Source organism: Pinus tabuliformis, chromosome 1_1, assembly GCF_031772625.1.
Source record: "Pinus tabuliformis cultivar Carrire ecotype Pingquan chromosome 1_1, CPIR1, whole genome shotgun sequence".
Lineage (NCBI taxonomy): Eukaryota > Viridiplantae > Streptophyta > Pinopsida > Pinales > Pinaceae > Pinus > Pinus tabuliformis.
This window is the reverse complement of record NC_142297.1, coordinates 488,527,252-488,545,568: the sequence shown is the minus strand read 5'-3', so window position 1 is coordinate 488,545,568 and position 18,317 is coordinate 488,527,252. Positions and strand designations below refer to the sequence as shown.

Below are 18,317 nucleotides of genomic sequence, written 5' to 3'. Positions count from 1 at the left end.
TTAGGAACACAAACCTCCTCCATTTTCTCAAGATTCATCTCTGATTGGCCACAATATGTTCTACAAAAGTATGGCTAAACAGGAAAATTTGGGAAAATATGTCTGCAAAGCTTCATCTGTATATCCCAAACCATAATAGTTGTTAGAAAAATGAGAGAGGTTTTTGTACATGAGGATGTTGGCAGAAAAAACCTCTTTTAGTTTATGAAAATTCATCCTCATTGGTTTGGAAACCATGTTTGAAATCAATATGGCATATAGGAAAAAGCATAGTTTCAACTGATCATGAGACAGATGAATGACGTGGATGCGGGAGGTGACATGGAAGTTGGGGAATGGAGGGTAACATAACCAGGAGTGCATGGGAAAAGGTCAAGGGAGGTAGATGGAGTGTAGGTGAGTGAGTTTTTTTTACTAGGGCTACCATCAGTGAGTAAATTTTTACATGATGACCTAGGTGGAATGATAAAAATTTCGACATGGGACACTAATATGATATAAAAGAGGATTTTTTATCACTGATGACAATATGCAAATACTGACTCTGATACCTCTGACACTGAAAACTACAATGGTTGTTAGTTGCACTATACTAGCCCCGTGATGCCAACACGCTTTTGACTTGCATACCAGCGATGATCCCTAAAAGGAAATTTTCCCAAAGAGGACAAGAAGTTTTGTGATCTAGAGGCTTCCAGAACGACAAGCTGGAGGTTTTTCGACATCGATGAGGTCTATTTCTCTCAACTTGGCCTTTTGGTCTTATCCCTATGAGCTACTTCCTTGAGATGAGGGCCTTCTCCTATCTTTGGAGAGATCCTAACTCCCTTTCCCTGCCTATATATTCATCTTTTCCCATTACCAAATGGTTGGTATTTGGCTATTTCAACCTTATGCTGAGATTGTGCCTACATGCTTCTCATTTGGCTTGGAGAAGCAGTGTTTGGAGAGCTTGAGATTGGACTTGGAAATTCACTCAATGAGAGCTTATTGACATCAAGGCTTGGTTGTATGCTTCCTCTTTTATTCTATTAATATATACGACTGCTGGTTCACTTTCCATAAATTTTTGTATTGATGCATCATTTATCTTAATGCTCCTTGATCTATTAAGTAGGTTACATTCGATTATGCTATTTGTACTTGTATGCTTTGTTGTGTCTTTGACCTCTTGTGCAGGCATTCAAACATTGTGAGTAGTAGGACTGAGCACGAGGCGCAAGTGATTCAAGGTCTTCAACAAAGGAGGACAGTATAGCATCAGAACGAGGTAGGTTGTCTTCCTCTTCTCTTTTCGATTGTAACTTAGGAAAGCATCTAGTAGATTGTCACATAGGTTGCTATTCCCACTCATTGGGCTAGATGGATTGTCTCTGTCCGTGGAGAGGATTTTCCTAGACAACACTTAGCTACCCTGAAATTCATACTGAAGCGACCCTACAAAACCACTTACACTCAGCTGAAACCAGAGAGGAAAATGGGAGGGGGATTCAATATGAGAGAGCCCACAAATACATCAAGAATTCACCTTCATCCCCTTATGGTAGACATCTTCAGGACGCATCACTAGTTAGGCTTCATTGATTTTCTCAAGGGATGTGATGATGATATAATTTATGAGTTTTTCATGGCACTAAACCCTCAAGCAAGAACAAGTGCTACCACTATGGTGAGAGGGTTGTCCATTACCATCAATCTTAAAGTGATTAGCAGAGTGACAACACTTCCTCTAGGGGTCAATTGGAGAAGGGAAGACAAGGCCAACAACACCATTGCTAAGCAAAATTTATTCACCAGTGATGAGAGACCAATTGAAGAGAAAAATGGCGTTAGAAGGGAGAGTCTTCCCTATCCCTGGGATGACCACATAAATATATTTCTTATGAAGGGAGAATGAGTGTAGTTTATGGCTACCAGTTTAGGTTTCTCCGTGAATTGAGATTTCAAACCAGGTTGCCCATATCCCAAATATTAAGTGTGCCCTATTTCTACTACAATTAATTATATACATGAACCAGAAGGTGAAGGAGGGAAAGAAACAATATTTAACACACCATGGTCTCATCAAGCTTATATTAGAGGATGCTTTGATTAGATCAAGGGTCCCTGTCCTCTGGTCAACATTCAGAGATATGGACATAAAAGAATTTCTTGAGACCCAAGTCCTTGCACTTGGTGAGAACTCGGCTTCAAGTGGAGAAGAAGAAGAAGGAGAAGAAGGAGAAAAAGAAGAAGAAGAGGCAGAAACTGACAAAACAAAGGAAGAATAGAAGGAATAAGAAAAGGGAGAAGAAGATGAGGAGCAACAGAAAGAGACCAACCTTGAGAAGACCACTGCACTTGAAGAGGAGGACACAACCCCAGATTAGGGAATTTTATCTCCTTAACCCATTGAAAAGGAGGCAACTATTTCCTTGGTTGCTTTGAGCACACCCATCAAATCCACAAAGAAAATGCAGAGATAAGCTCCCCTCTATTTCAAAACAAGAAGAAGCACTAGGATTAAGCAGGGGAAGCCACAAACCCCCACAAAAAATTCTATTGTAATTGAAGAATCACCAAATAAACAAGAGGATTTAGAATCCATGGGAATGAAGGTTAAGAAAGACACATCACCAGGAGAAACCCCAAAGGCTACCATTACTTATATTAGAAATCCTGCCACAAGGTCAACCTTAGCTAAGCAGCCCAAGGCACCTATAACACTCCAACAGAAAAAGAAAATGCCTGATGCAGGTTCCCCAAACAGTGCTACAGGAAACACTGGCAGTGCTACATGAAAGGCAGAAAGTGCTACAGGAAGAGAAACATGGGCAGAAAGGAGGCAGAGAAGCAACACCAAAAGCACAGGCGGGGGATGCTTCTCCAAGTACAATTGAGGGACATTTGACACAGCTACAGGAGCCTAGTCCACAGCCCAGCTTGCACTGCTACTATAAGTTCATTGAAGGAGGCAGAGTGATCCCACCAAAATTTTCAATCCATCTCTTCTTTGAACTGGAAAAAGAAAGAGGAAGGACATATCAATGGGTGCAGATTGCTAAAGCAAAGAAAGTAGAAGATGTGGGCCTTATGGAAGAAAAAATCCTAGATATGGGAAAGGAGTTGAATGAATTAAGAGATAGAGAATGAACCATGAGAACACAGCTGCAGGCATAAAATAATTGGCTGACGAGGAAATTGCAAGAAAAGGAGACCCAATCGGCCACGATGGCAAGCCTCTCCATGGAGGCACTTCAATGCAAATTGTCATCTAAATCCTATGCACTTTACCTCAAATACCAATGGATGCAGTTCCAAATTAAGACATTGGCACCACATGGGACCATGCCATTCTAGTATTACAGGAAATTTGTTGATTGGTGTGACAAGAATACCCTTGAAGGCAAGGCCAAAGTATCTGAATTGTACCTACACAACCTTTACTTAATAGAACTCAATTTTTGGCACCCCAATGCAAAGTTGGGAGACTTGCAGCTAATGTCCCTTACATCATGGAGGAGTCATGAGGAAGCCAGAGCTGAGGAGGTGAAGGGAATAGTAGAAAAGGAGGAAAAGGAACCCCTTTACATGAGGGAAGAGCACATAAATTCAAGTGCTATAATTAGTAACCACAATATCATTTCCAATTATTCTCAAGTTGCACCAAGATACAGGTCTACCCAAGAATAGGCCACCTCCCATTTTGAGGACACTCTAAGAATATTGGGGACTGAGAGCCAACAAGCATACAAAAGGATATGGAATAACCTGCCACATAGTCTCAGGATCAAGGAGTATCATTCTCCTGAGAGATTGGGGAATTTATTAGAGAGAACACCCCTGTATAAAAATGTTATGCAAAGATTGAAGGTCAATTGGATTGGACTTGAGTTCAGTCCGCCTTTGCTGTTAGGTTTCCTGAAAGGTAGGAAGGAAGAAGAGGAAAGAAAGCAGTGAGAAGAGATAGAGAAAAATGTAGGGTTCTATCCTCAGGAAGAGACACCATCCACAAAAGCTTGGGATGTCAGGGAGGTCACCAGGGCTATGAAGGACATGTATATAGATGAATAGGTTGCTCAAAGGATGAGCAATAGTTTCAGTAGGGGTGATGATGAGGCTCATCAATAGGTAAACTATATGGGTCACAATTCCACTCTCCAACTTATTAAATTGCCTTTCTTCACATTTATTAAAATATTTTATTATATTTTTCTTAACGAGAAAAGTAAAATTGAGTTACTATGTCCTATGGCCTAATGTGTGTTAAATGCAGGAAATTGGAGTAGTTTTGAGTTGACTTGAGTGCAGGGAATCGGAGTAGGAAATCAAGGAGATATTATAGGAAGTGGTTTCCCTCCTTACCTCCTCAAATCAGTCGAAGGTTCCTCCCACTATCTCATCAGCTCGGGTCACTGACATCCAAGCAACCCGAGTTCATTGGCAACAAAGACAGTGTCATTCAAGGAAGAGTTATTCTTGAGTTAGAGATCCTAGTATCCCTATTTTCTAGGGAGCTATTGGTAGCTTCGGTTTTTTCTAAATAAGAAAGACAAGGGACTCATTAGGATTCAAAATTTTGTTGTAGCCAAGAGGCCATTAAGCTGAAGCACATTTGACTATTATTGTTATGATGTATCTGACATTTTTATGATAATGAGAAATCTTGTTTTGATCCAACACTGAGTTGACTCAGAAGGATGAAGCTCTTGGGTTAGGGTCCAACTCTAGCAGCAAAATTTCCTCTCTTTTGTATTTGTATTCTTAGCTTAGAATGTTGATTTATTGCTAAGGTTTATTTCTATTTTCTTTTTATCTTAGAAATTTGATCAAAGTTGTTGCTTATCCATGCTTTCATTCGCTTAAAGTGTAGATTAGTGTTGCAGTCTAGTGAAGGAAAATATACCAGAAAATCTTTTGACAGTGACCCCTATCTCATCTCCCCTATGGGATCATGATTAGGGGACCTCACTCTCACAACCCAAAAATAGAGTTTGTCCTTTATTCATTGCCTAGGTTAGGTTTCATTCTTAGCTAGATAATTGTTTATGATTCCTTGGAAATATTTGTAGTTGTTAGTTTGCTTCTTAAGATTGTTGTAGCTTAAAAGGTAGTCTATTCCATAGATCTAGTCTTTAACAATAGTTAGACGAAAATTTCTAAATTCAACTCATCTTTTCCATGTTGACGTGTAATAATTTGTAAATGAAAAGAGAGACATGTTTTATTGTAGGGATTTTTGATCTACAGAAAGGGACACCTCCAACCAACTCCACCTAGGTCTCCTCCACCTTCTGTTGACGCATACCAGCCATATTCCAAACCTCTATATTCCATCCACTGTAAGCAAGTTGTATTAGGAAAGTCCAAACTTATTGGAGTGTTGGGCTTGGCCTTGGGTGATGTTCACCTTCCATACACCTTCCACAACTATCATGCACCCTTCTAACACTTGATCTCACCATTATTATCCTCCAAAAACATCTCAGCAAACTTCCTGTAGCAATACTAGACATCTTGTAGCAGTTCAAGACATCATGTAGAAGTTTCCTATAGCAAACCTGTAGCTGCCTATTTTGACCTGAAATGGTAGTATATCCTAATGTAGGAGTAGGTCAATCCCTCATCTTGGAGTCCGTGACTATAAGTACCACCTAGACCAACATTTTCATTCCTTTCCCTCCTGCAAGATAAGATAGCATTAGCTTTTATATTTTTGAATTTAGCAATTATGAATTTTATCTATTCTACAAGTGTGAATGAGATAATTAATGCATGCATGCTTGTATTTTGAAATGATATAATAACTTCCTATTTTCAAGCATTTTTGGTAGCTAGATGATCAATTACAAGGTTAACATAGTTTCCTTCCTGCAAGATATTTGTTTCATTTCATAGCTAGATGATTTATGTTATTTCATAGAATTTACAAGTTAGCAGCTTTCATTTCCTGAATTGGTAAGAATTTACTTTTCCTGCACTAGAACTAGTTTTACATTACACTGTCAGTAATCAGAATCCATTTAGTCCAATAGAAGAATGGTTTGGAGCCCTAATGGTCAAGTTCCCTATTGGAGAAGTGACATAAGTATAATGATGCATCTGTTGTTCATATAGCACTGTCACCTCTAAGTTTGTATGAAACCCCGGGTTGATAAAGTAAAGCTGGTAGCCCTAGGAGTTGCAACATTCTTGCTGCAATACTAAGGCTCATCACCTGGATGATAATTAATGATTGAGGTTTAGTTACTTTAGGAGAGATAAAACCTTGCAAACAATTGTTAAGGACCATTGTTCCCTCATATCATTTGTTGTGTTATCATCTATCAGGTCATAGATATATTTTTCAGTCATTTACAACTAAAAATATGATGAGAGCCATACATAACCACTGCCATAAAACACATACATAACTAGCATAATAGCAGTAGAAATAGCAATGAAATCACAACCATATGATACACATATAAATTAGTATAATACATATAGAAATACAAGGAGAAATACCCTTTCATTAATGATTCAAAATCCAAACCCGGGATGGGACTACCACATTCCACACGACCATAGAATGGTTGATCCAAATATCTCTTCATCCATTCACCCCTGTGCCATATTCCAAGCATAAATGTGGGGCTCAAACCAAAAGAACCAACCGGGAAATCCCAAGGCTAAACCACCTCACCCTCATCAATAGAAACCAAGCTTTACCATAATCCATCCCGGATCACTAGGCCAACACAATAAACATGTCATAACAAGATTTACCATAATATCCACCTGATCACTAGGCCAAACAAGCATGGATGCTACTAGATTTCTCCACCTGCACCATGAGGAATTTTTCTATCTCCTAGTCTCTCAGGCTTTACTACAATCTAAACTCGGATCACTAAGTCCTAAATCGATACCCACTCTCCTGGATTTACCGCATATGTCAAACCTAGGATTACTAGTCCCAACAGAGAGAAAACCACCTCTTAGATTTACCATCTATCCTGTCATTCACTGTCAAGGATTCCTAGGCCTACCGAGGCAACACAATCATGGTTTTACCACAACCCATAGTTTGGCTCAGGGGTCACTAGGCTAGTGGCTTTACCATCATCCACAGTTCAATTTAGGGACCACTATTCCACACACTCTATCATTCGGAGATCCACGTCACTCAACTTCGAATCCTTTCAGGAATCTAGCTCAACCAAAACATGAGAACCCCATCACACCATGGATATCTAGAAATGGCAAGGCTAGGCTTAAAACATTGTTACACCAAGAAAAACCCATGCCATAACAACAAAAGAACCATATGCAATACCATGCATGCCAAATCTAGCCAAGAAAATACACATGCAAATCAATACTTACAAAGAATCCTATTGTAGTTGCTTCATCCTTCCTTTCATGCCTTGATCTTTTCTTCCTCTTGCCTTCTTTTCCTTTCTTGATCTAATGCCAAAATTCTCCAATAAAAATCTAAGTGTCCAACAGTGAGTGAGGGAGAGAGAGAGAGAATAATGAGAGAGCTCCAAAACTAAACTGACAAAAGGTTACCAATTGATCCTCAGACGCCTTTTTATTAATGAGGCCTCTATTTTCTTCATTTTCCTCCTCACATGCAACTCGTGACCTTTCCCCTTCCTTTTCTCCTAATTTCCATTAATTTCATAAATAAATGTGCAAAAAATGCAATTTTTCCTTTTTCAATCCTTAACCATTGCCTTTGCCAATTTGCTTAGCTATAATAAACTGATGAACACCCACACTAGGATGTTTTACCCAACGTTTAGCTTGGAAAAAGTGTCCCATCAACTGTGGTTATTATTTTTTCCTTTGTTAACTTTTATTACATGGAATTTTCACCAGGGTTGTTACAATGTCTCTTACAAAAGCATGGAATTGTGAAGTTTATTATTCTAAAGATTATCTTTGTCCAATGAATTCATGCATATCACATCCTTTGGAAAACAATTAGCTCTTGATCCTTCTTGTGAATATTTTGATGCTAATATTTTTCTTCATCGCACCTGAAATCCTCTTGAGTGTGAGTAAATGCATGGATTATTTGACAAATAAAATTCTTCTTTACACGTTTTACCCTGACTAGTTTCATATGTTCATTATACTAGCAATTACTTTTACTTCTTTCGACGATTAAAATGATAGTGTAGTGTGTAATGAGTTACAAGAAAATGGTTTGTTACACTTATCATGTGAGGAAGATGATTCTATTATGTAGATCATTTGCGAAATTGTTCAAGTTGATTTATCTTTGGTAATTACAAGTTGGGAATCTGATGCTTTAATTAGCCCATCTAATCATGATTCTATCTCTAATGGTTTTCGTTCAACTTACTATTTTCCCATCAATACATCCAATTACAGTTGTTTTACACCCTTTGATAATTTTGGTTTAACATCTCACTATATTGGTACTTGTCAAGCATGTGAGGCCCTTCCGCACTCACTGATGGTTATGTCAAATCTTCACTACCTTGACATGTCTGCTAAATATGATTAGATATATTTTGCATCGTGAGATTCTCATCATAATCCTGTGCCTCTAATTGAAAATTCATCTTTTCAAATATTTTGGGGTTTTCAAGAGGATTGTCATGAATTTTACGATCCAATCGATGAATGGATGGAGAAATCTTACTTGGAAAACTCAGTAAAAAAATAAAATCTTTTGATCTTTCCGCATGCTTTCTAAGGAGTTCAGTGTAGTTGAAGACACATTCAAAAGAAGCTTTTGAGGTTTGTTGAATGATGGTTTTCATCGAAAAGGTAAGAATGTGACATCTCCTTGTGGCTCTCCTAATGTTTTGGATTTGAAGAAAGATGGTACATGGCAATGGTGATCATGGTGTGTCAATTTTGGAGCTTTGAACAAAATCATGGTGAAGAATCATTATCCACTTCCTGGCATTGATGTTTTATTAAATAAATTGAAGGATGTTGTTTATTTCACTAAGTTGAACTTGTGAAGTGGTTACCATCAAATAAGACTTGCTAAAGGTGATACATGGAAAATCTCTTTCAAGCCAAAGCTAGCTTCATTGCATGCTTTGACAAGGGTGAAACATGTCTCTTAATGGGGAGGCAAGTAGCAGAAAGACTTCAATTCATTGAAAGGTAAAATCTATACAACATCATTTTTTTCATTAGAACTTAATCAATTATTACAAATTCAGTTAGTTAATCAGATGGTACAACAAAATTTGGTGAAGGTTCAAGCCAAGTACAAGGCTAGACATGATAAGCATTGTGTTGACCATAGTTTTCAGGTTGAAGATGAAGTAAGGCTTTGCATTAGCAAAGAAGAGCTTCAAGGTGAAGATAAATTGAAATTGGATGAACCTCCTTTGATTAAATATTACAGAGAGAATGTTCCATTCCTTCAATAGAAAATTTCTCTCCCGAATATCTTGAAGAATTGCAGCAAGATACTATCCTTAAAAAAAATAAGAACTTCAAGAAGAGGAAATGTGGATTACCTTCATGTAGGGCTCAAAGGTACAAATCCAAGCAAAGCCAAATGAATTGAGATTGGAAGGGTGAGGGAACTGTACCCTCATTTTTCTGTTGACTCAAATAGTCTTTTAGAGGTCCAAAAGCTTCTAATGGGGAGGAGTGATCCAAGGGATCAGTAACATGCTAAAAAATGAAAGTGCTCAAAACCGGTTCCAAAATGTAGATCTCGATGACTTGAATCTAACACAGATTGAATTTCTCAAAACTAATATTGTATGATTTGGAGATCACGTTCTAATTGTTTTCGCAAACAAGTAAATTTTTTGTAGGTTGAAGTGTAGGATTGCTGACTGGGCAGTCCATGCATTGACTCGGCAAGTTGAGTTGGCAAACTGACTGTGTTTCTCGGCCAATGGTAGGCTGCCAAGTGGCCTCACCAGATTGGTTCGAATTGGCAGTTTATGATTGGTTGATTGAATGTTTTGTTGGCCTAATGATTGGGTGCCATGTGGCCCAAACATAGGTTGCCACATGGCACCACGGGGTTGATTAAAAAAAATTATGGCTCGAATTGGTCTCCATGGGGATAGAACATGAGACATATAGTAAGATAGTCAAAGAAAATTTTAAGAACCCCCCCTAAATTTATAAATATAATAAATGGGCGAATCTCCATGGTATATAGGAAAAATGGAAGGCGATTTTATCAATAATATAATATGTATATATAATTTTTTGGCGAATTTCTCACCAAGGCATGGCGAATATTTTACTCAATTATAAAATCTTGTAAGGTCTTGGCGAGTCTTTCACTAAATAATAAAACTTTGTAAAGTCCTAGTAAATCTTAGCATAGGCTACATGCTAGTTTAATTCCCCCATTTAAATAGGCTACATTACAGGTGAATACCATGGGTCAATACCATGTGCCTTGGTGAATACCATGGGTCAATACCATGTGCCATTTTTATTTTTATTAATTCTAATATTAGGGTTAATAATGGTTTTTTGCATGGTATTAATAACGATCTAGTCCATGGTATTTGTCCCATAGTATTTTGGCCATAGGTTTCACCTAAATATAACCCATTTTTTGAGTGTTCGTAAATATAAGGTGACTTATGGAGTAAATATAAAAAATTGTTTTATTTGTTTACCATACCTCTCGTTTATTATATTTTTATTAATTTGCCATACCTCTTTTACAAATATGGTATTTGGCCCATAGGATTCACTTAAATAAAACCTCTTTCTTGAGCCTTCATAAATAGAACGAGGTCTAGTTTATTTATATTTTTATTTATTTACCATACCTTTTGAGTAAGTATAAAAGTTTTATTTATTTACCATACCTCAACTTTACTTATTTTTTATTTGTTTACACCCTTACATGTATATAAGGTGACTTATGGAGTAAATATAAAAAATGTTTTATTTATTTACCATACCTCTCATTTATTTATATTTTTATTAATTTACCATACCTCTTTTATAAATATGGTATTTGGCCCATAGGATTCACTTAAATAAAACCTATTCTTGAAAATGGGCGAATGGATTCACTTAAATAAAACCTATTCTTGAAAATGGGCGAATGGAAGGTTGTAAGTCCTAATTTCAAGGGCTAAATTTACCTTTTTTACCCTCTCCCTTAAAATAAGGTGGGCTATTTGAGGTGATTTGTAAAAATTTACTATGATACAAAATATTCGCCCACTAAAAATTTAAAACCCCTTAATTTCCCCAAAGGGCAAACATTCGCCCCTAAAATTATCCTTGAAGATAGTGCAACACTCTAGCATTGTGCTACAAATGTTACTTAACCATTATTGAAGCCAAGTTGTATTTAAATTTTTGTTGTTGTTTGTTTGGTGAATGGGGTCGGGGCTAAGCCCTAGCCCCCACTCACCTTACACCCACGAGATTAAAGAAGGAAGGGTGTCGAGGGCTTGAGCTTAGCCTCAGCCGAAGGTTTTGGAACCCTTATATAACCATAAAGCAAAGTAGAAGGAAATGGTGTAATGAAGGGTGGCTATGGGTAAGGCCTTGGCGAGGGCAGATGCATTGCCATAGGACCAAGCCTGATTGGTTGAAGCACTTGCAATAAGGGGCTAAAGGTATAGCCCAAGCCCAAGTCACATGGGGTCGATGGAACCACGGGCTTGGGAAAAGATAAGGTGCCCAATAGACAATTGCGGAGTTCAAGAAGCCAACCCCAGGTTAAACCATAAAATCAACAATGCGAGGTACATGGGGCGTATACCAACAAGGTTGAGCGGTTAGCCCTAGCCCTCGGGCGTATGACCCATGTGACCCAAATTTTCTGCCCGTAGGGGTCATTGGGATTTTAAAGCGTTTGCCAATTTGCCCCTGAAACAACGTGAATCTTGTCAGTGCCAGGCAAAAAAGTCACTTGGCAATTCCTAGAAAGGTGGAATTCGTAGAACAGTTAGCAGGGAAGTCTAGTTTGTAGACCAATCAATAACAAAAACTTCTCTAGAGCATAACTTTCTCAGTTTTTGGAAAAATTAAGCCCAAAAATAGCCTAGATTGGGGTTTTTTATCGTTCTGGAATCATCGTAGACATTATTTTTACATTTTGAGAATTGTAAATCCATGAAATCACAAATTTGAGCACTTAATGAAAGAGGCCCAAATTTGGAAGCTGGACCATGAGATGTACCCCAGGAGGGGTGAACTCCTTTATCATTTGGTTGTCTTGTATTGCTATGTATGGTATATTTGTCTCTGTTTTTATGATGCAAACTAAGTTTTAAAAACTATTAATTTATGTACTTTTGCAAATTAATCCATTGCCTAAAAGACATAAAATTTACATGCAAATTTTCAATAAACCTTCAAGTTTGTAATATAGATCAGTGTTCGACCAGGAAGGCACAAAGGGGTGACCATGTTTATTCGCAGGGTAAGTCAGGAAGCCAAAGTGATCAACACAATGAACAATACTTCCATAAGAATTGAAACCCTAAACAAAAGAGATAAACTGAGACAGAGAAGATGGAATTATACTAGTGTGTTGCCAAGCATTGTCACTGCTACAACACCTTCCAAAAATTTTGCCTACACCAAATTTCTAAGCCTACCTTGATCTTGTATAGTGTTTCCGTAAACATTGAGATCCATTCCATATGTTTTCTTTAAGTGTTTTGGTTCCTTTTGCAAGAAAAGAAAAATGACGTCTTTTCACATGTCAAGTGTCGCACAACATATAAAAGCCTATTTTGGTGGCTTCAAGGGGTTATCTTTGTGTGAATGATTTTATCTTACCATGTAAACATCTGTCAGACTCATTCCCAAAGTTGTAAGCATTATCATACAAGTTTCGGCACAGTCATCACAAAGTGTATCTTTAGCGTCGTACTTGTCATGAGTCGTCACAAAGTTGTCATACTGAGGGAAATGTGTTGTTCATGTTTCATGGATGATCTATTTTTTTGTGTTGTTAAGTGTTATAATTGTGTGATCACATTCAAGTCATATCATTGTTCACATCAGCTCATTGATCCCACACTTAGCCAAATTTTAGAAATTTCCCCAACAACTTAGCCTCATCCAACCTTCCTCAACTGTGCATTGTGAAATTCCAACCCTTAAGATGAAACCCTTCCCCTTGACACTATGCAACGTATAGTTCTTTCCTTCCAAGATTGAGCACAGCATAGTTCTCGTGCTCAAGCCTGAAGAATTAGTGGTTCTTACATGTTACAAGCCTCGGCCTCCACCACAAAACCCACTAAATCTGCAGTGTGAGAAAGAGCGCTCCTCCATTATTGGATAGTAGTGGGGTCATACCTTGGCTTCTCTAGACGAGACTGAGGGTCAATTGTTTTCTTCCCTTCTAGAATGCTCAGATCTCGAGCATACACTCCGTTTCCACCGAGCATCCACCGAGGTCCATCAGGCTTCATGCCATAGAAGATGGGAATAATAGTTTTCCGTGACTCCAACATCAACAAGAGTTCATTTAGACACCAACTTGACTCTGCATAATTGGTGGAGAATATTGCTATATGAATGGACGCACAGAGAATGGCGGCCTTTAACTGAGAAGGTATGTGGTCTCCCACCTGCAAGGCCTCCTTGTCAAGAAAGACACGCGGTCCATGGACAATAAGGTGGTTGTAGAGATGGTTTGCTAAAGTTTCCTTAACATCGAGACTGTGGTGACTCAAGAAAACATCGTAGTAGTTGCCCCTGGTGGTTGCAGCTGTAGCAATGGGATTGGAAGAAGAAGCCATTAGAGACACAACTGAGATGAATGGAAAATGAAGATAAATAATCTCTTACAGTTGTTGAGGATTCAATGTAGCAAAATACATGCTTTCTGAATAAGCAATGGGTATTGGGGACTTAACACAATCCAATATTTATAATGAAATGCTACGAATTCATTAATAAAAAGGAAAATTTTCAAAGGCTTTTAGCGAAAATGCGCGGTTGGCATTTTACCCACCATGCATGAAGGCAAGACTTTTCCACAAACTTGACACCAACCAATCTCTCTTATTTAATTACCAATAAATACGATTTCGTTCTCCTTCCTTCTCGTTTGGATAAATTATGTGGTGTAAGCCTGTACGACTTTAGAAATATAAATCGCAGAAATATAAATCCTCGAAGGCGTGTTTGATAATTCGCAGAGAATCAAAGGCTGAACATGCATCGTACTTAATTTATTTAAAAGGTCGGTGATTTCATATTTCCTTTTATTCGGTTAAATATTATTTTCAAATGCACCCACTGTATTTTTTAATTATTTGATTACGTATAATGATAAAGGGTAGAAATCTTCCAACTTGCTCTATTTTTTCAATTATTTGATTAATAATTATATGGGGTAGGGATCTTCGAAGCTGCTCTAATTTTTAATTATTATTTGATTAATAATTATATGGTGTAGGGATCTTCGAAGCTGCACTATTTTTAATTATATGATTGATTATCATACCGTGTAGGAATTTTTGAATCTCGTTTAACATAAAATTGGATATAGTTTAAAACACCATTAATGGTGAAAAAGAAAATTAGTCGACGCTGAATCTCGTTTAACATAAAATTGGATATAGTTTAAAACACCATTAATGGTGAAAAAGAAAATTAGTCGACGCTGCTGCAGAGAATGAAGATGTTTCTAGATGAGTAACAAGTATATATTGTGACGAATATAGCTACTAATTTATGGGTAATAAGTGTAGAGATATTTTAAATTTTCTTATTCAAAATATTATGAAAAATAATAAGTGTTTGAGAATGTAGTTGTTTTTTGATGAGTAACAAGTGCAGAGTGTGCTAGTAATAATTATTTTTTTTAAGTTGATTTTAATTTTTTTTTAAATTGGTTTTTGAGTTTTTGTGGGTATTTTAATTGGTAAGCTTTGTAAAAATGAAATGTTATGAGGAAAGTAAATTCGAATGAAGGTTTATGAGTAAGGTAAATTCGAATGAAGTGCATATAAGTAAAGACCTAGGGGCTATAATGGAAATGTGACCCTGTGTCATGTAAGTATGAAACCGACCTAGTTGTTGATTCCTATAGTCACAAAAAATGCTTTTTTATTCATAAATAAATTCAATTATTGAAAGAGTCTTGGGGCTCTTCGATTGTGCAAACTCCACAACTCAAACTTGTGATTCCAACAAATCTATAGATGATTTTGGATGAGTTTGACTAGAAAATATACCCCTAATTGTGTAAACTTCACCACTCGAACTTGTGATTCCAACAAATCTCTACCAAATTTTGGACAAATTTGATCAAGAAATATACTCAACAAACACCAAAACCTAGAAGAATTAACATAAAGTACATGGACATTGAACTTTTATTCTTTTGCATTACTTTCTATAATGTGCTTATGCTTATAGAGGAATTTTGTGGTTTCTTAAGAAAGTCCATGTTAAAAGTAATCTTTTTAAGCTTGTTCAATACAATGTTCATAATAAACTACATTATCCATTAAACTTGAATATAAGAAATTAACATTTATCTACATGGTATATGTTTTTTTAGATTTTAATGTTTCTGAAGTACCTAGTTCAGAAATAAACAAAGTTACCAACTTAATGTCAAATTGGCCAAGTTCTTGTTTTTTAAAGGTCACATTTAGTGTTGATTTTTATATTCATTTTGAAAAGTGGTGATGCAACATCACTCTCTTTTCATTAAGGTTAAAATTCTAATATTTTTACCAAGATAACTTAAGGACAATTTACCAAGTTCTTGTTTTTTAAAGGTCACATTTAGTGTTGATTTTTATATTCATTTTGAAAAGTGGTGATGCAACATCACTCTCTTTTCATTAAGGTTAAAAGTCTAATATTTTTACCAAGATAACTTAAAGAAAAATTTACCAAGTTCTTGTTTTTTAAATGTCACATTTAGTGTTGATTTTTATATTCATTTTGAAAAGTGGTGATGCAACATCACTCTGTTTTCATTAAGGTTAAAATTCTAATATTTTTACCAAGATAACTTAATGACAAATTGACCAAGTTCTTGTTTTTTAAAGCTCACATTTAGTGTTTATATTCATTTTGAAAAGTGGTGATGCAACATCACAGTCTTTTCATTTAGGTTAAAATTCTAATATTTTTACCAAGATAACTTAATGACAAATTGACCAAGTTCTTGTTTTTCAAACGTCACATTTAGAGTTTCTTTTTATATTCATTTTGAAAAGTGGTGATGCAACATCACTCCTGACAATATTTGTTCTCATCCTTGCAAAAGCTTGTAAAACATCTCAGCCATCACTTCCATTTCTGCCTTCATGCTTTAGGTGGCATCTATTACATAGTATTTTGTTATGCCTCCTGCACTTCCCTGTGGCATACCCCAAAGTTCTTGAAACATGGGAATAATGCAGTGACTCATCTTGATATAAAACTCATATCCTCCCTAAAACACTGATTAAAAATTGCCTTGAGCCTTCCCTGAAGAAGAGGGTTCTAAAACCCTAATTTGAGGGTCATAGCTCACCTTTTTATCACTGCTACAGATCTCCAAGGCTGAGGAAGAGTCCAACTGAGGTAACCACAAACCAATCTTTTAGCTTGGTAACTAGCCCTAGCAAGCCGGAGAGGGCTCTCTCCAAAGGATCACAGACGGGAGGGCTGGATAGATTAGGGTTTTAGGCTAGATGTAAAGTGTAGAGGGTTGTTTGATTTGATTTTGGTTGGGTTGTTGGAAGAGGATTAGGTCAAAAAGACTAGGTCAGGGAAAATAAGGGTATGATTGTAGACATCTGATGGAGCAAGCTACACTCAAACACTTTAAGGTTATGAAGTGAGATGGATAAGACTGGTGAGGTGCTAGAAAGAGCAAGACAAGCATGTATTCTTTCTATACTGAAGAAACTGGACAAATTATGAATATTTCCCCAAAACAGAGCATATAAGATGTATTCTGCTCTTCAACTTGAAAATCAACATACCATAGAAGTGAAGTGAAATATGGGAGTACAAAACATTCAAACATATGAAACATAAGAAGAAACTATGTCAAAATTCCATACCACAGGTATTCCATCAAAATAATTGCAACTCATTCATTAAATTCTTCCAAATACTGATTACACTAGTGTCTCTGATCAATAGCCAAACATCCAACTCATTCAAACCCTTTCTTACTTCAAATGATGAAGCATTTATACAAATTCTAAACTAAAATATCTTGATAAAAATCTCAAGATCTTTTTACAAATATCCTAAACTATTTTACACAAATATAGATGAAATGTAGGACATTCAAAACTAATGTATATACTTGGCACTATCATTATGGATTTTTTTTTAACAAGGAAGAGAAATTCGAATTTGATTGCAACTCTTAGTTGATGAGGTGGCTAACTGTCTTTGAACATTTTCCTCCCAAAATCCTGCAAAATAGGGTCGAGTCATCCCTTTGTATATCTCAATCCGAGATAGATCTGTAAAAAGTGAGAGAGGTTATTGTATATAAATATATTCTTGAGATAAACCTCTCTCAATTTCCCAAAATTCAGCTCCAGATGTTCCCAATATTCTCTGCAAAAAGGTGACTGAAATAGGACTTTACACAGTCTGAAAAATAGGTTGTAAAGATGTACATGTATCTCTCATTTTATAATAGATGTGTAAAATTTGAAGTAGGTTATTGTACTTTGGCATCTTAGGAACACAAACCTCCTCTAGTTTTGCAAGGTTCATCTCTTATTCGCCACAATATGTTCTGCAAAAGTATGTCTAAATAGGAAAAGTTGGGAAAATATGTTTGCAAAGATTCATCTGTATATCCCAAACCATAATAACTGTTAGAAAATTGAGAGATGTTTTTATACATGAGGATGTTGAAAGAAAAAACCTCTTTCAGTTTCTGAAAATTCTTCCTCATTGGTTTGGAAACCATGTTTTAAATCAATATGGCGTATAGGAAAAAGCATAGTTTCAATTGATCATGAGATAGATGAATGACGTGGATGCGGGAGGTGACATGGAAGTTGGGGAATGGAGGGTAACATAACCAAGAGTGCATGGGAAAAGGTTAAGGGAGGTAGATGGAGTGTAGGTGAGTGAGTTTTTTTTACTAGGGCTACCATCAGTGAGTAAAGTTTTACATGATGACCTAGGTGGAATGACAAAAATTTCGACATGGGACACTAATATGATATAAAATAAGAGTTTTGATCACTGATGGAAATATGAAAATACTGAATCTAATGCCCCTGACACTAAAAATTGCAATGGTTGTTAGCTGCACTATACTAGCCTCATGATGCCAACGTGCTTTTGGCTTGCATACCAACGATGATCCCTAAAAGGAAATTTTCCCAAAGAGGACAAGAAGTTTTATGATCTAGAGGCTT

General features: G+C 36.6%; 1 protein-coding gene across 1 annotated transcript; it reads right to left on the bottom strand.

Moving 5' to 3' along the window:
• Positions 1-13,241: 13,241 nt before the first annotated feature.
• LOC149213917 (putative 2' cyclic ADP-D-ribose synthase BdTIR) lies at positions 13,242-13,712 on the bottom strand. The gene has a single exon (XM_089389211.1). It carries the CDS (start codon positions 13,710-13,712, stop codon positions 13,242-13,244), a length of 471 nt encoding a protein of 156 aa, XP_089245337.1.
• Between the last annotated feature and the right edge of the window lie 4,605 nt (positions 13,713-18,317).